Source organism: Nematolebias whitei, chromosome 7 (assembly GCF_014905685.2).
Source record: "Nematolebias whitei isolate Nwh7 chromosome 7, NemWhi1, whole genome shotgun sequence".
NCBI lineage: Eukaryota > Metazoa > Chordata > Actinopteri > Cyprinodontiformes > Rivulidae > Nematolebias > Nematolebias whitei.
Genome location: NC_056504.1, coordinates 9,351,473 through 9,375,795, shown reverse-complemented (window position 1 = coordinate 9,375,795; position 24,323 = coordinate 9,351,473). Strand labels below are relative to the sequence as shown.

The 24,323-nt window shown below is 40.5% G+C and overlaps 2 protein-coding genes across 4 annotated transcripts in view; both read right to left on the bottom strand.

Moving 5' to 3' along the window:
- Window positions 1-289: 289 nt before the first annotated feature.
- LOC119411700 (homeodomain-interacting protein kinase 1) lies at window positions 290-13,280 on the bottom strand. 3 transcript variants are annotated; one of them, XM_037678611.1, is made up of 18 exons: window positions 12,931-13,280; window positions 10,921-11,657; window positions 10,230-10,421; window positions 9,969-10,150; window positions 9,749-9,872; window positions 9,449-9,568; window positions 9,198-9,284; window positions 8,925-9,109; window positions 8,685-8,835; window positions 8,007-8,193; window positions 7,737-7,855; window positions 6,707-6,841; window positions 5,202-5,359; window positions 4,567-4,638; window positions 3,471-3,632; window positions 3,177-3,394; window positions 2,977-3,089; window positions 290-2,016 (listed from the first exon to the last, which is right to left on the bottom strand). In XM_037678611.1, the coding sequence occupies exons 2-18, from the start codon at window positions 11,653-11,655 to the stop codon at window positions 1,549-1,551; spliced, it is 3,408 nt and encodes a 1,135-aa protein (XP_037534539.1). In that variant the 5' UTR covers window positions 11,656-11,657; window positions 12,931-13,280; the 3' UTR covers window positions 290-1,548. The 3 variants fall into 3 exon arrangements, with proteins under 3 accessions (XP_037534539.1, XP_037534540.1, XP_037534541.1); XM_037678612.1 differs by lacking the exon at window positions 6,707-6,841 and having other exon boundaries at window positions 5,202-5,362; XM_037678613.1 differs by lacking the exon at window positions 6,707-6,841.
- A 3,549-nt stretch (window positions 13,281-16,829) lies between these two features.
- The window catches only part of LOC119411699 (calmodulin-binding transcription activator 1), a 76,575-nt gene continuing 69,081 nt past the window's right edge, over window positions 16,830-24,323 (bottom strand). Inside the window, exons 16-21 of the mRNA XM_037678610.1 lie at window positions 24,089-24,234; window positions 23,700-23,946; window positions 23,467-23,535; window positions 22,265-22,410; window positions 22,094-22,165; window positions 16,830-21,479 (exon numbers count right to left, since the gene is read on the bottom strand). Coding sequence (XP_037534538.1) covers window positions 21,404-21,479; window positions 22,094-22,165; window positions 22,265-22,410; window positions 23,467-23,535; window positions 23,700-23,946; window positions 24,089-24,234 — 756 coding nt within the window. The 3' untranslated portion in view covers window positions 16,830-21,403. The remainder of the gene's footprint in view (window positions 21,480-22,093; window positions 22,166-22,264; window positions 22,411-23,466; window positions 23,536-23,699; window positions 23,947-24,088; window positions 24,235-24,323) is intronic.

The following is a 24,323-nucleotide window of genomic DNA, read 5'->3' as shown; positions in this document are numbered from 1 at the left end:
TGTACCACAAGGCTCGGTCTTAGGACCCACCCTCTTTACAATCTACATACATAATGTAGGTCAAAACATCCCTGATGCATCCATACATTTCTATGCTGATGACACAGTCGTTTATTGACGAGCTAAAACTGTTGCTAAGGCTTTCCAGCTTTTGAAATCTGCATTCAACATCATCCAGACAGATTTGTTCCACCTCAAACTTGAACTAAATGCCAATAAAACCAAAGGGATGCTTTTTTCAAACAGGAAGTTGAAATTTCTGGGAGGAAAAAAAAAAATCAAGTCGCTGTGAGATTATCATTTTATTGGAAACTGTGACAAGATTACTGAAACCCTTTTGCCTGAAATAAGTTTAACAAACTGCCTCTCTGACTATACTGTTTTGATAAAATACAGGTAAATTTTTGGACATTACAACACAAAACTGATGCAATAACACAAGGTAGATAAACACACTCACTTTCACACTCACACAATATTCAGACGTCTTGCATCTTAAAAGAGACATGCTGGGTGTTGGGGGGTATGTCACTCAAGTCTCAGTCCTACCTCCTGAAAGGAACCTGCAGATAAATACTCTTGGCAGGACAGAGGAATGCGTGTTTGAATAAAAGTCTGAATAACGTGAAATAAATCATCAAGAACCAGACAATTTGCAAATGTTTGTATAAATTAGTTTTTGTGCAGCACAGTTTGTTACAGCTTCTTAACATTTTACAAGTGAAAACAACCGGCTTTAACTCACTTTAGCTTTAGTAGGTCCTACAGTTGGATTCACAGGTTTAGACAGAAAACATGGTTAGATGCAGATGAAAATACATCTTAAGGAGGCCAGAAGAAAAAGAGCTGAAGCGTTTTTTGAACAAATAAAAAGTTTCCCATCATTCCTGGAGAAGGTGATCACACTATGAACTTCCATCAGTACATTTAGCACTCGGTTACGAAGCTTTAAATCCATTTGCACACGAACAAGATGAATCGTGCCTAAAACACAGTCACTACAGAAACATACAAACACAATGTGTACCTAGTCTAAACATTATCCATCACAGTTTTCACCTCATCTCGTCTCAATACATAATCCTCGACTTTTCACACCGACATCATTTAAACAGTGAAAGACATGAGTCAACAAACAGAGGTACTAAGCCTTGATGCAAGTCTTGATGTTCACTAATGACACGGGGCCGCAACAGATTAGTGTGTGGAGACTTTAATGTAAGGCTTGTGGGAAAATTAAGGAGCGGGGATTGTGAAAGGAGGATCGTCTCTCTCTGCACAAAACTTCGATAAACACACGTTTAACATATGGTTAACACAATGCCTTAATTTAATAAAAACAGGTTGGGGATAAAATATGTTGTTTAATGGAAAAAAGATTAGGATGCAATAATACCAAAAGTCTTTTTTCTAAAAGAGCGTATATATTAGCTAGGGCTGAAATGCTTCCTTGTAGTTTGAAGCAGCAAACTAGTAGGTGACCATGAGTAATTCTAAAGTTGTCCCTTTGTGATGGTATGTTCAGGGAAGTAAAGTTGATGGGACCCCCTATAGGTAGGGGTACTGTGTGAGGCGCCTAGGGCTGAGCTGGTAAGCAGTGTATGCCTCACCGCGGGGCGTCACACTGACGTACGGAGAACCAGCGGCGAACTGATGCTGGTATGATGCAGGGAGGCCGTGCAGCAGGCTGCTGACAGACTCCTTGCGACTGGCCGAGTCTCTCCTGGAGGAGGATGAGGTGTACGTTGCTGCATAGGTGGAGGGGGAGTGTCCGTGGCTGCCGTGACCACGAGCCAGCAGCTGCTCCATGGCTTGAGAGGCCGAGGAGAGGGCTGTGGAGGCGGGGTAGGTGTACAGGCTGGTGGCGGCAGCTGAGCCTGACGCTAAGGCGGACACGTCAGGGAAGCTGTAGTGGGAGGCAGAGACAGTCGGAGGGAAAGTCTCCTGACGGTGGAGGGACAAGTTGCTGTGGGGCACCCCGGAACGCTCCTGAGATGAAGAAACCACCGACTGCACCTAAAGGGAAACATTTAACAAACGTCAGCATAATAGTTTAACTGCATATTGATTTTAAAGTCTCAATCAATGTCAAAGTATAGTTAGTTTTAATTCTTCGTGAGGACATTTATATTTTCTTTAATGTGTTTTCTCATCCATGGGCGAGAAGATTATGTTGTTATAACCTCGTCCCATGCAGGGAACAAGAGTAGCGCACATTATACGCCCGTCAACAAATTATTACACAACAATCTGAAGCAATGGCCTGGACAAGCCAAGACCTTTTATAATTTGACCTTGAGTTGTGACCTTCACCTTAGAGCTGGGGTGATTAAAAGATTACATGACACGCCGTCTAATGGTGGCACATATTTAGTTTTGTTAAATTATCTAGCAGATCAGAAGTCATGTGTGGGACAAGAGAAAGTTTTCCGGACAGACTGCGGCTATACCTGAATACGTACGTCCGCCTTCGACAGGTGAATAAAAATGTGTCTAATTTATTAATCCAAGACAACAGAAGGGAGAACAATCAACTCTGGAGCTCATAAACACAGGAACCATGTTGGAGATCATTTTATACATCTTAACTGCTATTCTACTCGTCCACTGTAAACTCAGCAATAAGCTGATTGTTTATTCAGGTTTTATGTAAAGTTTTGATATATTAAGAGCAAACTTGAGATCTTGTACAAAAATCTCTAAAAAAAAGGGGTTTTAAATTTTAAAACTGCTTTTTTTTTTTTTTAAATTCTTTGAAAGCATCCTTTTCAAAATCAGCAGACAGTAGTTTTGAATCCAACCTGCAGCGACTCAGCTGTTAAATAAAAAACAAAAGTGTGCCATCACAGCAGTGACTGGCACTTTGAAAAGACACTGATGACTTTTAAAGCTCTGCGTTTCAATAGATCTGTTCACGTCTTGTAAATGAAAGATTTTATCCATACTGTTTCAAAGTGTTGATGAATCAAGCCTCACCTGGCTCAGGTTCAAGGGGTGGGACTGGCTCGGCACCAGCCTATTTCGATCCATGCTCTCCCCTGAACTGCAGGGCTGCCGGATGGACGATCGCTTAGGTTTTATGCAGTTCACTGCAGGTCAAAGGAAGTATTAAACCACGCTGCTTTAATGCCCAATAACGTTCATCTTTAAAAAGCATTAATGGCGCCAACACTCACCAGTCTCCAGGCGACTGTGTGACACCGCCCCCCTCTCTGATGGCTGCTTCTTAACCGAAGGTGCCACCGCTGCCAGAGACTTGGCCTGCCGTGAAGAGACGGAGCTCGCCGTGTTCAGGGTGCGGGGAAGCGGGGTCAGGGGGCTGGCTGTAGAGGAGTCCGAGTCGTGCACGGTTACACAGCTGATGACCGTGCGCTCGGAGCGGCTCAGGCCAACGCTGTCAAAGGACGAGTGTTACTTCCAGCGTCATGCAAACGAACGTGAGGCGATCATCAGAATAACTTTGCACTCACCTGGCTGGGTGGAACTTGCGTTCGTCCTCTGTGTCAGTGTCGCTGTGAATAGTGATGATGCTGATGGCTGGGCTGGGCGTGTCGGAGATGATGATTGGCTGAGACAATATGACAGCGGAGGTGGACGCCGTCACAACACTGCTGCCGAGTAAAGATGCACCCCTACAGAGAAAGCAAAAACAAATATTCAGTGTGTTTCTCTTAAAGCAGGTCCATTTTAACACGATGATACAAGGGCAAACATAATCTGTCAAACCATTTTTAGCCTTTGGAAACTTCAGTCGTTTTGTTTTTGGATCAATAACTGATCAGTTTTACTTGCCATGAAGTCAAACCTGCTCTTACAAAATGCTAAACAAGGTTCAAAATATAAAATCTAATGTAATTTAGAGCAATCACTAAAATGTAATCAGGTAAAATAAAAAAATACATCATTGCTGTAATGATTCATTCAAGTACCCTTATAAAAATATCACACGTGCCAACACACCCACTCATCATTTTCAGCACTCAGACCATTTGATGCTACCGTTTTATTATTTTAAGTGTCTACATTCATGTTAAAAATTGTGGCACCAGATGTTTAAGGTTAAAGACATTTTTGTGCCGTGAGACCTAATTTTTTGTTTCGTTTTCTGATGCTACGATGACGTACATTTTATTTATTTAGCCGATAAACCACGAATTCATGGTCATTAAGATCAATCTAAATTGTGCTCATTTTCTTCTGAAACTACATGAATGTTTCAGTCTGCTGATCTTGTCAAAACCAGGGAAACTTGTGATTGTTGAGACCATTTTAAGACTTTTATCCAGATTGTTCTTTCTGCCCTGGCACCAAGTATCTGAGACTGTTGTATGAAAAGAATGAAAAACGGATTAATCCATAAAACGTACACACAGCATCATGTAAGGCTGGTTAATAGGTGAAGGTAGATGGTTAACAACAAATTTTAATGAGAAAGGAATTCATTAATCAAGGTATCAAATTTGTTTTTACCATGTCAAATAAGAGTTTAGCTGGCCCAGGTAAAGCAGGACCTGGTAATAACCTTTGTTAGTGACCGACTAGGAAACGCTTCAGGGTTTTACAAACCTGTTTCTGTTTTCTGCACATCTGGTTTTTACTTTCTTTCTCTCTTGCTGTGTCCTGGCTTGACTCACATTCCTGTCAGATTAAAAAAGAAGAAGAAAGTAAGTACTGTACACAAACACAAAAATACAATAATAAAGACAACTACAACTCTGATGCAGTAGAGATTTGCACATCTTGATAGTAATAACATTAAAAGTGTGTAAAAATTGTATGTACTTTAGGTTTTACAGCTTCATCCTCCCCCCCCCCCCCCCCCCCCGCACAGTAATCTCCCTCACCTTTCAACTCACAGAACTACAAACTAAATTCAGTTCAATTCAAGCATATGGAATATGTAAAGCAACAAAGCAAATAGAATTCCTTATTAAATTATGCACAATTAATTCATTTAGTAGAAAACTACCCGCAGGTGATTATGTTGATAAAGTTCTAAATCAAAATGATAAATGATCTTTGAGAAACTTCAGAATAAATAGAACTCGAACTGAACACAGTTAAAACGGAATTATAAAAGGCATGTTTAAATGTTGTGCTTGTGGAACAAGAGAAACTAAAAACAAAAGGAAATTAATGGCACAACTTCAGGACTGAAAGTTTGTACATGCGTTTCAACTATAAACTGTTAATAAACCCACCGCCAGCTGTGTCCTTGCTGCACAGCTGCTTCTGAGTGGACGGTCTCCAGTGGGGACTCCGTGACATTTGACTGATGGGCAGAGCTGTGGATGGCCACACCTGGGACCTGCTGCCACGATGACGGGATGAGGATTTGCTGGGTACCAGTTGGCCAGGCCTGCTGAGAAAAACAACCCACCTGAATAGATGTAATGTATATTTATATTTGTATGAACCAAGTAAAAACAACAACAATGATTGCTGGTAAGGATCACACTAATTAAGCCATGCCAAGAAATGAATCTAAAAACTGAATACAAAGAGACAAGCCAGTCACCAGTTTCCTACAGAAGCAGAAGCATAAAGCTAGAAGAGTGAGCAACCATTTCTAAGCCATTCCTCAAATCATAGCATTGGCCTGCAACAAATCCACAAGATGATACCATGCAAAGCATAAACAACAACAGGCTGTAAACAGATCAGGTATAAAGAAGTACACGCAGAACCATGGTGCCTGTTAAAGAAGAAACAGATCAGTTTAGTTCCCTGATGCCAAACGGTCTGCTTGGGGAAAAGGCATGCCACAAGTTCTGGGGCTGAAAGAGAAGACGTGTGTCAGAGTCAGGCAGAAGGTTGGGGACAGCTTTTAGTAGATGATGTAGCTGCTGCCTCCATGGCTGATATCATGGGAGAACAGGACAAACGAAGCTGCAAGCAAAGCGCAGACCAACTCGGCAACACATGCGGCTCCATGCCCCGAGTACACCTATGCATGGGGGAACTGAGGAATGAAAAGGTGTGAATGATATGAGAGAATGATTTGTTGTCTCTTTGGAGCAGGAAGAGAATGTAGAATTTTATACTGATCTAATGTCAAACCAGGGAGGAACAAAGATTAATGTAAATGTTAAACATGACGCCAGATTAATAAAAATAAATTTACCTATAAAAATGTGTACAGTAGTCCTTTGCTACTTTACGGTTCATGTTTTGCCGACTCGTCGCCGTTTCTCAAAGTAAGATTGGACATGACACAATTGGCTGCTTGATGGATGAGCCGCACGATCGGCGTGGAATTTTATTTAAAACTAATAATTTTAAACGATTTAGCACCTGTGGGCAGCTCACAGATGTGGGAGAGGTTTCCTCCTGCAGCTGAACAGCTGATCTCAGTGCAGAGTGGAGAAGTGGGCGTGGCCGAGTGTGCAGCTGTACTTACTACTTGTACTACTATTCCTACTTTGCGGTTTTTCACTCATCGCGGGGCTTCAGGGTACGGATCCCCTGCGATAAACGAGGGACTACTGTATGGATAAACTAGGTTTTGACAACCGTGACAAGTCCACGTGTAAAAACGTGGAACTTTGAAGTATGAAATAAAAACTAGTCCCACAAGACATGTTACACAGAAAGAATAGGAAACTTGCAAACAAATGAAAAGACAAAGGAGTGGTGAGGGAAAGAGATGGCATTGTTAGTGGAAGAGGGAGAGGTCTTTCTTCACAAGATGTCGTCATTGCTTTACCAGCACAGTGGCTGTGTGCTCCAGGAGGGTGGGCCGACCCACACCAGTGCCCAGCCCGAGGGGCAGGGAGTACTGGGGGGCAATGCCTGTTGGGGGTGGGTGCAAGGTGGCCACCATCAGTGGTGTGCAGGAACCCTGGAGGAGGGAGGCAAGGAGAATAGGGGACGGCAGAGTTATGGTGTGATTACTTTTCATGCACGTCGAGGCTGTTGGTCAATACAGCCACCTGTGCAAGAGATGCACAAAGGTAACGCTGATCAACCAGACACCTAACCTCTAGAAAAATTATCCACCAGTTTATCAAATACCAACGAACACGCTTTTTTCAGGGTGGATGAGTCTCCTGCTCTAAACATCTGGATTCCAGCCAACATAAAACACTGCAAATAAGAAGGCTGGTTTAGGAAAAAAAAAAAGTTTTCAAAGCAAATTAGTGAAACAAATTTACAGTGGCACAGGTTATTCAGCTGCAACACCTCATTCTGTTTACACGTATATTCACACTTTCACTGGATATGATGCAACAGAAAGCCATAAGCTAAAGAAGTTAAATAAATGTTTGTTTTTTTCTTATGTCAGCTGCAAACCTGTTCCGTGTTTTCTCCACTCACTGAAGAAACTGATGTTCAATCTGCTGCAACAGAAATTTGGTCAAACTAGCTGCTCCTATAATTTGATCGGCATCTATTTTATTATTACTACGGTAATACGTTGCAAAAATCTCTTCCTGATCTGTACCTGAAAAGCGTGAGCCTGCTAGGCTTCAGTAAAAAATAAATAAAATCTACAGAAGTATATGTGAACGTGCTGCCACTGTACTGATCAGTTTGAAACTCTGACTCAAGATTCAGAGTCGAGATTCAATTCTTGTGAACACAAAACCAGCAACATTGTTTGGTACAGCCAGTGTTGACACCACAGTCACAGCAATGGCACTCAAAACGAAAATGGGCAACTAATCTGTATTCATGCATGCCAACAAATAAACTGGTTTTAGAGAACTACAATGACGCGCCTGAATCACTCTTACCTGCGTGAGCATACTTGGCTGGATCTGCAGCGACTGAGCAGACTGGTTCTGAGGTACAATGGGAACAGAGTTCTCCACCCTCACTGGAAAACTTGAACTCTTATTGGATGATTGCAGCCCTGGAAAAAACATTTTCATTAAAATTGACCCTAAAGTATACAAAGCTGTGCCTCTATAAATCCTCTGCTTTTCATCGTTTGCTATAGTAACACAGGTGGGTTTTAAATTGTGTTAGACCCTAGTACAAAAGGAAAACAAATGTGTCTTTACCTTGAATAGTAGAGGGTGGGCACACGATGAGGGTCTGCTGAAAAGGTTCTGTCTGGCCACACAGCCCAGCGGGACGCGTCGGAATCGGGACGCCCTGTTGAGCCAGCCCAGGAATGTTGATGGTCGCCTGCTGGTAAAGAGCTGGCTGGTAGTTCAGCAAAGGCACCGCACCCCCTGCAGAAGGCACCTGTAAAGATAACCGAACTGATCAGCAGGAACAAGATTACAGGCCCATAAACAGCAGAACCATGAAGAGAAAAATGCACGCCAGAGTCATTTTGTCAATTGTTTGTCCAATTTTTTTGTACACTTTTATATGTTGCTCAGTGAGCAACAGTGACAAGTGTATGTGGGGTCAAACAAATTTACTGAGGCATTGTTCTTTTTACTCCTCAAATCAAAGCAGTAAACAACTCATTAAAGGACTCCAGGAGACCAACTGGCCCAACTAGTCGTTACGTAGGATTTATTAACTTGACGAAAGACCCAAAAGATACAAACAAATTTCTTAACTTCAAGTGACAGCTTATGGGTATATTCATTGCTTTAACCATCCATCGTACCTTCGTAAAGTTGTTTGGAAAAGAGGTAAAACTCAAAAAGAAGGACTACAAGTTAATTATGTGCGGCTGCAACCGACTCTTAGGTCAAATCTTCTAAACGAAACCAAAGACACACCTGGTTATGCTGGTTAAGTTGGCTACTGAAGGTAACTGTGAGGTTTCCTGCTGCAGCGCTGGGGACCGCACTAGTGGAGTACAGAGATTTGCTGCTGTCATACGAGCTTCGACGTTTGCAAATTTCCATGTTCTGGAAACATGACTTCACGCTGGAGAAGATTGAGCAACAACATTTTAGCAGCTATATTTAAAACATTTTTATAATAATTCAAACTTTTGTTGTCCTTATTCCACTTACTGTGAACTGTGGGGATAATCCATGAGGTGGCTCATGGTGACAAAGGGGTGACCCAGAGTTTTTGTAGGCGTGATCCTTTTGTCCGCATCCAAACGAAGCATTCTCTTTAAGAGGTCTATAAACTCTCGTCTGTCAGCTTTCTCAGCCAGCATGTCTGTCCCCTCCAAGTGAGAAGACAGATTGACCTGGAAGACAAGCAAACAAAACTGTCAACAACAACAACAACAAAAATCACTAAATAGAATCAAGATTTTGAGTTTGTGCAATCATTACCTGCATCATGTCATCCAGACAGTTGAAGATATACTTCCTGGCCTCCTTTGATTTAATGCCCATCTCCATTTCATGCTCTGCTGGGGTCTGATAAAAAAAGAAAAGAAAATACAAACATCTAATTAACTTCCATAAATAAACATTTTTGGAACAAAACATGGAACATGGAACAAATGTATTTCTTAAAGCTGCCTCCATCAGAACATCTAAATAGTAAATGTTCTAATGGATTTACTGTTCGTTATACTAACCTTAAGTCTCCACAGAGGGTAGCTGGAGTCAGGACCTCGGTTAAAGAAGCGGCTGGTCTTGGTGCCGGCGCTCAGAAGGTACTCAGCTGGCAAACCCTGAGTCTGAGAAATGTAACGAATCTGGACACAAGAAAGACGAGTTTCACGTCACTTTAAGGAATCCATTTGGTTGTTTTGCCATATACAACCATCTCCTGGTTTACATCCAAGATTACTCGAATGTTAATTTTTCCCTGAAATTACACCCCACCCCCACAGAGCATCAGGTAAAACTTACGAACAACAATCATTTGTACTGACCTGATCATACTCAGAAGCTCCAGGGTAGAGAGGCCAGCCCAAAAACAGCTCAGCAATCACACAGCCCAAAGACCACATGTCAATGGCCTCGCAGAACGGCAGACCCAAAATGATTTCTGGAGCCCTAGACAACAAATGAGGAAATTTTAACGAGGAAACTAAACTATCAAAATTAACAACACAAAACCAAATACCAGTAGTTGTTTATTTAGCCACATACCTGTAGTAGCGAGACTGTAAGTAAGTTGAACAAACTGCTTTGGACACATGGCTTGCTGAGCCAAAATCAATAACCTTCACCCGGTAGGGTTGTCTGATTGGGTCAACTAACATGATATTTTCTGGTTTTAGGTCTGCATGAATCAATCCCAGGCTCTTAAGTTTCATCAAGGCTGTAGCCACCTACAGACATGAAGACAAAAACATAAGTCAGACTGAAATACAAAAAACAAAGACAAGAATGAGATCTCCATCCACCAACCTGCTGCAGGATGGGTCTGATGTGTCGAAGAGGAAGCGGACTGAACTTGCTATGCTTCAGAAAATCATACAGATTCTGCTCTAGCATCTCAAACACCAAGCAGGTATGGCCTTTGTGTTGGAAGCATTCATAGGAGCGTACAAAATTATACTCGTCTGCATTTTCTGCACTTAGTCGGTTCAAAATGCCCACCTGTTAAAATGAAAAAAATAATAAATACAACTGAAGAGAAAAGAGGGGGGAAGCTCCTTCCATCTGTTTTGTATTGAAGCATGCAAATCAACTTAAACCCACAGTAATTCTGCAGCAACAGTAAGCTTTGTTTATGTAGTTTGTCATTTCTAATAATTGAAATGCAAAGCAGTGTCATAGTAATTTAACATCCCTAACCAACTAAATAATGAAACATCTGCTTGGATAATGAACATTAGCCGCACAATATGCTAAAATTCATGTGCCTCGTTTTCCCTGCACAAGTGCTGGATTCACCAGCAAAAATGATATTTTTCAGTAAACTATATTTGGCAAAGCTTGATGGCAACAAATGCTGTGTTCTGAGCCTTTGAGAAGCTAATTGAATTATATTCTGCAAAGGTAACCTGGGACATGTTAAATTTGTCAAGATGAAAACATCAGAAATTAATCCTACAAGGTCTTTGTAAGTATTTATAAAAATAAAATCACTGGTTACCTCAATTTGGCCTTGACGGGCATATGAAGGATGGTTTTTCAGAATCTTGATTGCCACAATCTCATTGGTACCCCTCTTCCAACACTTGGCCACTTGTCCAAACGTGCCCCTCCCTAAGAACTCTAGGACTTCATAGCTGGAGGACATGGAGCAGAGGATCTCATGTTGCACAAGCTGATAATCCCCCTCTCCATTGGAGCTGCTGCTCTTGGTGGTCGGAGCCGAGTGAGGTATAGACTGGCCTGTGCCGCCGCCGCCTCCTCCACCGCCGCCAGTACGAGTGGAGTAAGTTGCTGCAGGTGCGGAGAGCTCTTCTAATATCTGGACACTGCCACATCCACTCCCACTGCCTTCACTGGCTTCCTCAACCTTTCTCTTCAGCCCATGCCTTTGGGTCCTCGTCTCAGAGGACGTCTCATGATTGTAAGAGGAAGATGTGGCATGCTCAGTGACGCGTCGACTGGAACCACGAGGAAGACTCCCAGTGCTATCGGCTGCACGCACCACCACTTGACCTCTGGTGCCAGAGGCAGCAGAAGGGAAGACAAGGGATGGTGCAAAGGACGGCACAGCCATGGCTGGGGTAAAAGCGTATGCCGACTGGCCTGCTATGGAGCTGTACGCTTCTGTGGTGGATACATCCCAAACATTACTCTCTACCTTTAGCTTCTTGACACGACAAAAGGCACTGGAGGAGACGGAGGGGGTTGAGAAGACTTGGAGCTGCGAACTCATTTCTGTAAAATAAATAACAATAATAATAGACAAAATAAATAAGAAAATGTTATCAAACTAAAACTAATAGTAGATCAATTAACTGCCCAACCAATTTATCCAGCTAACATTTTGCCATTTAAATAAATATTCAGCAATCAGCCATTCCTGTTGCTGCTACAACCAGCTCAATGTAGCACACAGTTTATTTTAAAGAAAAATAAAGTACTTTTAAATTATTGTTTACGTGTCCAAGTTTCTTGTGTGTTGTTAAATACATGTCCATTGATCTGATTTCTAAAAATCAGCATAGGACATAAAAACTCAAATTGATTGACCGCTACATCCAAATATAAACTTTGTAAATACATTTTGATTGTCCAACAGTTAAGCCCAATGACATGAAATTAATAAAACTGAACATCCTGTTACAACAATGTTCTGCAGGGAAACCTTGAATCATGCCATGAACGAGGCCCATTTATGACACATTTACTACCTCAACATGCCCCGAACCTTTTGTACTCTCCAATAACAGAGGCCTGCACTCAAGAAAACCCAGAAAAAACAAAAGTTTTGTAGAAATTTTAAGAATCAACTATTAACGACAGAATCTGTTAATCTGATATGACATCTGGGGCTAATCCAAAACAGAACTTAGTTTTTTTGCTAAAAGGTATTTAATGTTGTCAGACTTGATCAGTGCACTTCTTACCCATCATAATAAAAACTATGAATTGATTTTTCACTAAAATATTGTAATTACTAGTGTCTTGCAGCAAAAACCTCCCACTGTCACAGTTGAACGTCTGGGATGTGAATATCAAACCAAAGAACTGTCGTTTCATAAGAAAACCAGGGGCACAGATTATTACAGGGATTAAGGACGACATAAAATAAAACAAGTAAATCTCAACAGTGGATACCCACAGGAGAGATTTGGATTATTTTGGAGCAATCCTAAATAAAACGCATAGTTATATAGCTTTTAAACGTAGTTTGGTTGCATTCTTTTAAGACTTAAATTGTAACAAATTCGTCTGACAGCCTTTTTTTTTTTAAGACAGTCGGCATGTACAAAAAAAATCAAATAAAATCGACCACAGGCAGCATTTAACATGATACCGACAAAGACGATTATTTAACTCGCTAATCTGCTAACTGCTAACGCGTTAACTCCGGATTCAGGATGGCCTGAAGTTAAACACTTCATTGTCGTGACGACGAGAATAAAAGCTAGAACTGGCACAAATGCGAGGATCACAACAAAAATTACCACGGTCGTCAGTAACTTACTGGATATTTGACGTTTCAACAGCTTGAACTCGCTGCTTCGGCCGCGACTTAAACCCCTCAGTCCAGTTCTCCGACTAGCCTCCTCGGCTAACACTAGCTCATGCTAGCTAGGCCCGCATTGTTTCTTCAGTCGACGGTGACTTTGTCCGCATAACAGCGCCGAGTTCCCAGAGAAAAATATACAAAAGTTTCATCTTAATACTACACTTAAAATGTCTAATTCCAAAATACGTACAAGTTAAAATTAAAAGAGTATGGAATCCATTTCTAAAACCGTCTCCTGTAGAAGACAGAAAAGCACTTTTCTCCGGAACTAACCACGTCCTTATATCAGCTGCGAGTCTTACGTCAATTCCGTTCATTACCGTAAAGCCTAGAGATTAGCTCGAGCGTTATGGAATAAACGAGACGTATTTGTTTAACAGACGGACAAATAGGAAAACGAAAGCTGTAAAATCAATCCTTCGTTCAAACTATGCAAAATACCTGTGGATTTTAAAGCTTTACTAATTCTATGTGGATACGAACACTTTGCGCATAAAGGCGAACAACGTATTTTACGGTAAAAAGAAAGTGGCGTGACGTAATTTGGTAATTTTCCGGACTGCATTGGAAATTTCTATTCTCAGTCCAGTACAAGGCTCCTGGACAGAAAGGGCTGGATGATTTATGTCCTCAGTTAAAATGTAGTAAATACATTTAAAAAATTGAATGTTTTACATACACAAAATGAGGCCATGAAGTAATAATAGTCTCTGTTTCATCTGGAATAGGATCACATTTTTCCTATTTTACAGATACAGTCACTGTTTTCAGTTCAGAAAAGTTTATTATTTCATATGTTGTAATTGTATAAAGATCATTAATTAACATTGATTTGCAATTTAACACGCGTTAAAAGGAATTAATCTTGAATTTCGTGACATTTATTCAAACATATACGGAATATTCTTATTTACTGATTGTATTTGCCAGCTTTATTTTATTAAGATTAATTTTAGTAACAAAGTGTTGCAGTATCATTTAACCTTTTTAGCCTATCTGACCTTGTCAAAATGCTACTGTTTTGAGACTTGTTTAAAAGGGGTAAAATACAAACGCATTGATCAAGAACTTGCTTTACATCAGTACTTTTTTTATATTCCCAGTTACAAGAAAAGTCGTTATTTTATTGTTTCTTGTTTTGTTTATTGACACTGAATTTTCTAAACTGGTGATTCCCAACGTGGGGATCGAGTCCCATTGTGTCAAATCAAGTTTGAGATCTCAAGATGATTGTCAGGGAATAAAATCAAATTTACCACATATATTTTTTTATTGCAAGATTTGAATCTTAAAAAGACTGCTCATCAAAATGTTTTGTAAATTACTGTCGACATGTTGCAGACTTGGAAACATCTGTCTCTAAATGTTTTGACGTATCAGTGTAACCCCCGATGATAATGACTAATGTGATGACTGCACATATTCTTTAATTTAGCTCTTAATGCGTTTAGTTGTGATGGTTAGTTGTGTGCATGTGTGTGTTTGTGTGTAACCATGATATGATGTTTACATGCAAATACTGTAGTTGTACGTGTTTTGCAGCAACTGCCGTTCTTAGCTGCTTGTGTTCATCACACTTCTCCCATAAAGGATATTTTAAACCCAAACTGGTTTAAAAAGAAAAGTTACTTGTATTTTTTTTATTGCTTAAAATAAAGAAACACAGAAAAAACAATAGTAGGTCAAAGCCTACACATGTAAATAAAAACACAATGCAATTATTTGCTCATCTCATAAACTCATATTTTAGACACAGTGCAACATATAAACAATTTAAGTGTTTAAACTTCAGAATCGCACCAGTTATAGTAAAAAGGGTATTGTATGTCAAAGTTGGGACAGGATCATGTTTAGCACCGAAGCATCCCCTCTTCATTTAACAACAGTCTCTGGACACCCTGAGGAGCCCAGCTGCTGGAGAACATGACCATTTGGTCTGATGTAGGGTTGTTCACCAGTCCTGGGTCGTTTCTGTTTTATGATGCAACAAATGGTGCATCAAGTGGTGAGAGGTCTGGACTCGTGGACTGTGGTCAGGCCAGTTCAGCACCCTGACTCTTCTACTATGAAGCCATGCTGGAGTAACAGAAGCTGTATGTGGGATCACGTTGTCTTACTGAAATGCTGATAACAAACCAGATAGTCTCTTTCCTCTTTAGTGTGGAGGTTTGTGTTTCCTAAAACAAATAAAATCATGTTTTGGTTTGTTTGAATACAGATCATTCATTACCTTTACCCACTTCTTCCTTTTCAGGTTGTGGGGGTCACTGGTGCCCATGTCCAGCCATCACAAGAGGTGGGGTACACCCTGGACAGGTCTCCAGTCCATCACAGGGACACATAGAGACAAATGAGACGAACAACCATTCACTCTCTCTCACACCTAGGGATAATTTAGAATTACCATCAGCCTAGCATGCATGTTTTTGGTCTGTGGGAGGAAACAGGAGTACCAGAAGAAATCCCACACATGCACAGAAAGTGAGTGGGGTTCTTCATGATGCAGGTGGTCCTCTTCCTGCATCTGGAGGTGTAGATGTCTGTGATGGTGGGGAGACTGACTCCAACATCTTCTGTGCAGCCTTCACTACTCTCTGCAAAGCTTTTCTTTCTGCAGCTGTGCAGCCTCCATGCCACACGTTGATGCTGGAGCACAGGATGCTCTCCACTGCACACCTGTAGAAGGAGGTGAGGACTGAGCTTCCCAGACCAGCTCGTCTGAGGAAGTAGAGTCTCTGATGAGCTTTCGTGATCAGGCTGGTGTTGTTGTCCCAGCTGAGGTTGTCATTCAGGTGCACACACAAGTACTTGTAGCTGGAGACCACTTCCACCACACATCCTCCTACAGTATGTTCAGGGGCGGCTTGTTCCATCTGAAATCCACAATCATCTCCTTCGTCTTCTTCACAATGATGTGAAGGTTGTTCTTCCTGCACCACTCCAGATTCTTACATTTTTTTAATATTATAAACTGATGTGCAGACGATGGCACCTGATGGAATATTTAACATCTTTCAGATTTTCCATCCAAGAGCATTATTCTGAAATTGTTCCATTTTAAGATGCAGTTTTTTGCAGACTGCTGAACCTTTGTCCATCTTCATCTTTACTTCTGATTCATCTTCTCTAAAATGTGCTTTTTATATTTAGTCCTCTTACTGACCTGTTGTCAATCAAACTAATTAGTTGCAAAATCCACTTCCAGCTGTCTCTTATTTTTACCACTACAGCCTTTAACGTGTCGCTGCCATCAAATTGAAAATTTTTATATTTTTCCCTAAAATGGCAGGATTTTAATTTAAACTTGTGTTTATTTTATTTAATTGGAAATAAAATTTATTATGAGATTTGCACATCATTGTATTTTGTTTTCATTAACATTTGGCTCAATGATGCAACATTTTCAGAACTGGGCTTGTATTTAGAACAGCCAGTTTACCATTTTGAACAATGATGTGGTCCCAAGATTTAATAATCAACAGTTTAAATAAGCAAAGACACACCTGTCTTCACCTTGACTTGTGTCAGAACATTTAGATACAGTAAGAAATGTTTTAATTCTGAAATTTCAGGTATTTAAAGATGCATCAATTGTACAAGATATAATAAATATATATATAAAACATCATAAATATAGGAAGTTTTAATGGGGCATACCACTCAGTCAGTTGTTCATCAGGCAAGCTTAAACACATTAAAAAAAACCTCATAAAGCAATAAATATCAGTCAAAAAATAGAATAAAGTGCAAATTTTCTTTTTATTCTGATTTCATTTTACAGCAGAAATTATGTAAAGCATTCAGAAGACATATTCCACATATAAGGGCAATATTCAAAACACTTTTGCATGGCCTCAGCAACAAAATATTCTTTTTAAAAACATCAACAAGTTAGTGATGCTTGTGCATGCATGTTTGTAAAACAAAGAAAGGTTCAAAACTAGGCTACAAAGAAAGAAAAGAAAAGAGGAGGAATGAGCGGCTGAGATCGGCATGGAGAACACAACAGCAGGCAGGGTGGCGAGGCAGCAGAGATGAGCGAGAGAAGACCGAGGGTGAAAGAGGAGGAAGGCAAGGAGAGGTCTAGATTATCTATAAGGGTCTACCATTCTAGCATGCAATGTGGTGTTTGGCCACGCCCTCTTGAAACAAGGCCCAAAAGGTTCTACATTTCATTTCTAAGCGGACTTATGAGAACAGAGGTAATCTCTGCGCACCTGTTATATGGCAACAATTCTTACTTTTTTTAAAATCGGAACAAACATACTCGTTTCCACATTCACCACCCTCTCCAAAACATGAACTCGTAGATGAATTGTCTGCACTGTGAGTTAGTACTTTGTGTGTTGTATACGTGGATGAACATTTAGATGTTTGCGTGCCTGTTTGTGAACATAATATATAACGATATTCAGAAAAAAAGTCATCTTTACAGCAGCTGGAGTCTGAGGAAGAACAGCTTCAGTAAGAGTTTTGGTGGTTCTGGATGATTTTTCCTTGACTAAAAGTCGCTTGGTTTGATTAATATCCAAAAACACAATATCCACTCCTTCAGAATGATGAAGAGTTTGCCACGTATTTCATACTAATAATAAAAAAAAAAATCAAATTAAAGTGATAGGTCCGATCTCGTGAAGTGGGGTTCTGTGACATTATTTAAAATTGTACCTGTAAATTGCTCATTAAACAGCTGAGCTGGGGCCGAGATTATGGTGAACTGCCATCACAAACCCCTCCAATCTCCAGGTTTTATAAAAATCTTATTTTACAAATGTTACCAGTTAATTTTACAGTTATTTCAGCAGAGATATTATAATATTCCTGCCTAAAGTGCCCCCAGGCTGCTGCTATTTGTGCTTGCTTCCAAATAATCAAGTAATTCAATGTAAGGAACTACGTGATGTAAAACAGCTGGCAACATAAAGATGTATTAAATTGGAAGTGGTCCTACTGTCAGCTCGTCATTTCTGCCAGAATCACCACAAACCGTGGTCTTTCAAAGAGCCATCTACAAAAGGTAACATGCTAACTGTTCAGACCTTCTCCACAGAACCCCTCTTTGAAAAATCCAAACCATCTCTTTAAGGATTTTGTGTATTTGAAAAAAGAAACAATTGTATGAATATATTTAAGTTTTTTTTTTAATTCAGACCAGTTTTTGACTATAAAATAATTTTTTTGGAGGTATATTTAGTTTTCCCTATATCCTGGATCTGTTTTTACAGCAACAGATTTGTTGCTTTGCTAAATAAAACGTTTTTTTTTTTTTAACAATTTATGTCAATCTTGAACACGTGAAAAGCTGCAGATGGTTAATGAATGACCAGTACGATTTCTAACTATTTGCACATACATACACACTGTGTACCCAAATGTACACGGCCCCCAGATGTGCCAGCAGCTTATCCCACGCCACATGCCGTCTCCCTGTTCGTCAACCCTGAGTAAATCTAAGGAAGATAACGTATCGCGTTTTCAAACACAAAAACACGAGCAAAAGAGTGTGGGCCAGTACTTGAGACTATGATCGTTGTGTTTGACACCGTATGTGTGGGTTTACATGTGCGAGCACATCTGTGTGGGTCTGTGAAAAAGACAGAGAAATAAAAGGTTTATCAAAGAGTTTTAGTCTGCTGAGTTATGCTGTGATTTTAATGTTGGAAAATTAATCGCTGGGGGGGGAGATAATTAAAAAAAAGTGAGAGACAAAACTCATTGTCCTCCCAACAGCGATGCTGTGAATAGACTCGTGACAGTGCCTCTCAAACACAGAAGCAAAATTCAATGGTTTTCTTCCTCGAATACTGCAAAATACACACAAAGGTGGTGCGTACAGTGATACTGCCATTTTTGTTTTGTCAACTAAAGCAACACATAGCATCAATTAGGCCATGAGCATCCATTCATACCAGACAAATTAAGAGCTTTCAAACATAGAATTAGCTCAAGTTCAACACTGTCGAGTTAATTTTGAACACGTAATTTAGGAAAATAAACAAATAACTGGGAATGCCTTGGAGAATATACAGTAGATATTTCCTGATATTTGTTTTCTGTTGCTGAGCAGGCACTTTCTATACAGCTTTCCAGATGTCTGAAATACATATCATATACTTATGGCAGTGACAATGACGTGAAAAACAAAGAATCAAACGCGCGCGCACACACAAAAAATAAAATTAAATCAACAAAATAAATAGTGAGTAGGAGACATTCTGTTAGAAGGTGGAAAGCTTTGACTGGAGGCCAGGCTGGATCTGTTGTACGTCTGACTGATGGTCCTATTAAAAGTGAGGATGTTGCTGAAACACAACCACATTGTAAAGGATGTAGCACCCTCTTTTTTTATACCTGTCATCGCATTCACACTTAAACTCTATAGTCATCGTTACTAGTAGTGCCATTATTTTCAAAATACGTGCATTGATACCACCGTTGTCTATAAATAAGTCTGCCTCGGACAAACTTCAGAACTTGAAGGTCTATGCCTGAACTAGTGCTAGTTTTGTTTTATCATCTGTACCTCTGTGGATCTTACTGATAACCTTTGGGTGTTAGTTTCCCCAACATAACATACCGTGTTGTTAGGCAAAAAAATAGCATTCATATTTATTGGCACTACTGGCAAAAAGGGTTTTAATTTTTGCTAGCCATGAAACAAAAGCACAAAGTTTAAATGTTTAGTCTGAAAGATCATGGTTTGTTTTCCCACTTATAAGTCTAACATTAGAGTTTTCGTTTGCATGCTTTAACAAAACGTTCTTTTCAGTAACACTTAATGCTGGATACTTTTAAAGTGAAGCAGTTAAAATCCTCTCACAGTCCAAAGCCACTACCGTGTTCTTTTAGCTGTTTCTTTGTCTTATATCTCATGCACATTACTTTGTTTGTAATATCTACAGTATTTACAAGCAATACAGCCGTCCTGTGTACCCAGGTCTCTGTCTAAAGTTCTCGTTATGGGAGTAAAATAATTTATAATCTTAAATACAGTCCTCTTATGAAAAAGTTTCAGGGTCCTTGTAGCCCCTTACCTCGTCAATTTATATACAGAAATATGCAATAGTCCAAAATATGGATTTGATCGCCCGTATGGGCTAATATGGGGACCAGTGCCCTTTATAGGGGCAGTTGTAGGACCCGCGTCCTGTACAGAGCAAGCATAGAGACCTCTCAGAGTCAAGAAGAAGTCAAGGCAATGGTTTGTGACTCTCTCCTAGGATTTGGAGGTTCACGCAGAACAAACTAACAGAGACATTTAACCCTTGGAACATGTCATATTTTATCACACGGGGAAGGGGAAACCAGTCTCAAGCTAAACCACTCTTGAGCCGGTTAAAGAAAGAATTAGACCCTTAATTAAATAAATAAATAAATATTTAAATAAAGCACCCAAAATAAGTCATTTGTCCTTACACAGTTCACATTACACAGGGCAAGGATAGGTTGATGAAGACATGAGACACAATTACACATAGAAATACAAAAAAGAAACAACACTAAAGCAGTTTGGCAAGCATGCAGGAGCTCATAGCTCAAACACATGCATCGAATTGAACAAACACGGACACACCACATCAGGCGAGCAAAGTGCTGCCTCTAAGAACGATTTCATACAAAGTCCATGTAGCAAATTAAGACATCGTTATTCAGACCACTCCCCCTTATCTAACAATCCTCCTCTTACATTCAAGTGCAGTTCCTCCCCTTTTTGATTGGGTGACTAATGGGTTTTTAAGCCTGTGGATCGGAGTGCTTGGTGACATTGTGAAATACTGGATCAGCAGACTGATTGGCCTCTATAGCTCTGCAGAATAATGGAGAGGAGGAATAAGCGGAAAAAACCTTGCATGCAAATGCAACATAGAAGTGAGTTTTTTGGTTTATGTTTTCTTTTTCTTTCACAGATCTCTGTTTGGATACAAAACACGCCAGGTATTGTATATTTTCTGCATGTCAAAGTAGCATTTCTCTTGAGCCAGCTGTTCCTCATCGGAGTTGTTCAGCACACCCAGCTGCTGTTTTAAACAGCAGGACGCCGTCTTCAGGCACTTCCTCCATTTTCTTCGTCTTTTTTTTTTTACTTGTCTGACTCATCAACTTGCTCTTGCAAAGAAACATACCCATGAAGAGTGCAAAGAATGCCATGAGGTTAATGTGATGGCCTCCCAGTTAAACTGTGGAGGAGAATCAGTGCTGTGGGCAGAGCCAGGCTCCTGGGCTCTGCCCAGCAGTCTGTCTGAGCTGCCATGATGGACTCCTATCCTGTCCTCAGTCTGTTTGGAAAGAGTTTTTTTTCCTCTTGAGGGAAGAGGGCAGGGCGGGTGAGAGAGGGGCGAAGAGGAAAATTGAAGGGACTGGGAAAAGGAAACGAAAGGGAGGGTTGAGGGGATGGAAAAGGGTAGAGGGCTGGGAAGGTATAGATTGCTCACAGGCTGAGCGGGCTGTGTGCAGGGCCTGATGATGGGCTCTCACGACCCCTGGCCTTTCTCTGCTCTCTGGCCCTGTGGAGAACCAAAACTACATTAGATACAGAATCAGAAATACAAGACTTTTTTTTTTCACGTTTACACCCAAAGGCCACACAAGAAACAGTTATTCAACAAACCTTTGATCCCCATCCTTCACATAAAAACACACACTCAAATCCTATCTTCCCCACCCATCGAGGAGCAGAATAAAAACATGGCAGGCCAAGCAACCCTCAGAGTCCCGTAGTGATAACAGTCAGAACATGCCCCCAAGAAGGCCGTATGCAAGTACTGCTCATCTACTTGTCAGTCATGCAGTTACTGAGATCAACTGGCAGTTCTCAGAGCAACATAGGGATTGAGGATAAGAGCAGGAGGGAAGGATGATATTCCAGGAACTCCTCCTCCTCTTCTCCCTCTGCTGTCATGCAAACAGGCATCAGCCTCTGAGAGAGGGAGCAAGAGAGGGACTCACCTGTTTCAGAGGCCTGTGGTCCATCAAGGGGCTTCACAGGAACAGTAAAACAACACCAGCTATTAGCACCACTGTAGTGTGTTGTGTGTTAGCGGACGGTAAGCGTGTGTAGCACATGTTTAATCGTGTGCCCTTAGTTGTGTGTGTAGATGAGTTTGAGAGTTTGTCTCACCTGTGGCGGCAGCGGAGCAGAAACCTCAAGATCTTGCGAGCAGCCTGGTTTTGTTTTTTAGTTAGGAGGCTGCTGTAAGCAAGCACACGTGATGGACATTTTTATCACTTACTGCACACAGTCCCAGAGGTTTCCCACTTGTGTGTGTGTGCGTGTATGTGTGCAAGGTACCTTAGGGAGTGCCTGTAGGAGCGATAGTATTGCTGGATGAGGACCGCTGCTCTGCGACTTTGCTGGAACTTCCTCTGTTCGTGGAAACTCCGGAAACGACTCTGGATCAGGATGGCAGCTAAGGTCATCCTTTTATAAAGTGCATACTGCGAGAGAAGACAGAGGCAACGTGAAGCTTTTAGCATGTTTTATATCTGTAGGTTGCAACAACAAGAGTCTTATTGTGAAGACAATGATGCAGAAAAAACACAAAACTACCAAAACTGCAGATATGAAACAAATTGACTAAATGCTCTTAATGCACTGAAAGTTTTACAAAGTGAAATTATCAAATTAAACTAAAACTTCCATAATAATGTATAAACCTTTCATAATATTGATGTACTGTAATTATAAAAAACAAACATCAAGCTTCGTTCGAGAAAAACAGTTCTGGTGTAAATTACAAATTTGCTTCACATCAAAGTATGACAAATGCATAAAGCTGCTCGTCCTGAGCCTGGTGCTGCTGGAGGTTTCTTCCTGTTAAAAGGGAGTTTTTCCTTTCCACTGTTGCCACTGTGCTCGCTCAGGATGGGAGACTGTGATGAAGTGCAGATTCAACACAGTCTGCTGGCTTCCTTACATAACTATTACTGTTTTTGTTATGCATGTGAATGTTTTTGTTCAGTGCCCTGACCTGACTTCTGCTGTGACGCGACGCTATATAAACTGAATTGATTTGAAATTAAAAGTGCAAAAACACTTTGGAAAAACTTATGAAAGCTAATTTTGAAGTGTCTACCATCATCTATAGTTTTCTGTTCTTCTCCAATCTCACATCATGACCACAGACTCACTACAGCAAAACACAATTTATAGTTTTGTTTATATATTTTTTTGAATAAACCATTTAGAGACTATACTAAAAACGCATAGTTAAATAAAAAATAGTAGTAATAGATGAATGGTAAATGTGATTCATTCCTATTTTCACTTAAATGAAGTGCATTAATTTTTCCTCAAAATTAATTTTAGCATACTGCACAAACTATTGCACTTTATGTATTTTTTTAACTAAATTAACTAAGTTAAAATATCTTGCTAATTGTATAAAGATAGGTAGCCTAGGTTAGGTTAGGTAAAAGTTAGGCAACTTTTAGCAGAACTCTTGATATAATGCAGTTTCCAGGACGCCGGTTGGTCCTTCCTGCTGATCTCACCTGCTTGTATCTCTTGTAGCAGCGTTGAACCACTGCTGCAATCTCTTTGTGTTGTTCCTGAATGGGACCCTGGAAAGAAAGTCAGCAAGAATTTAATTCAATATTTTACATATGGAATGGATTATGATCACAGTGAGGTTTTTCAGCGGTTTGTGCAAAATAAATAGCATTAAACATGGAGGCAGGTTCAGCATTGAGAGACACAGCTCGGCAGAAGTGGAGGTGACACTTACTTTGTGTTTTCTGAGCAAGCGCAGAGCGTGTTTGATGGTTTCATACAGCTCCTGCTGCTCGGCCTCAGTTATGGCTAGGCAGGAGGCGTTTGTTTTCAACCTCTCCTGTTTCATTGATGCACAAAGGAAGGAGCTCCAATCAAAGGGGGAGGGTGGGGCTTGGTCAGCACGAGGACATTGCTGATCTTCCAGCCCTGAGAGTGAATTTGGTACGGGGCTAGGAGTCTGGGGTTTGGACTTTAGAAACCTGTATAAATGGTAGAAAGTCATTTTGTGTATGCATTTACTTTACTCAGTATAAATATAACAGAGCTGAGGAAACATGATTGTGTTTGAGTTCGTGTTGAGTTCTAACATAGTAAAATGACGTTTAGACATCTTTGACTCACCTCTCTACCTCATCAAGGTAACCCGACAGCGACTTTACATCACTGCTTATCCCAACCTTCCCAACATCTGACTCGGTGTCCACAGCCTGTTTAAACCGATCACTTGAAGCATCCATGAAGTGATCAGCGAGCATCGTAATGTCCACCTGCAGCGTGTAAAATAGTGGTTCATGTCAGGGTGATTGATCAATCAAGCTAAAAATAATGTCCCTCCTAATATTTTGTGCATTATGTT

Coding starts and splice junctions, on each gene's coding strand:
- LOC119411700 (XM_037678611.1), bottom strand. CDS start 11,655: ATGAGTTCGCAGCTCCAAGTCTTCTCAACCCCCTCCGTCTCCTCCAGT. Junction 5,360..6,706: donor AGCACACAGCCACTGTGCTG/GTAAAGCAATGA, acceptor TTTTCTCAGCAG/GCCTGGCCAACTGGTACCCA. Junction 2,017..2,976: donor ACCCCTTGAACCTGAGCCAG/GTGAGGCTTGAT, acceptor GTTTCCCTTTAG/GTGCAGTCGGTGGTTTCTTC.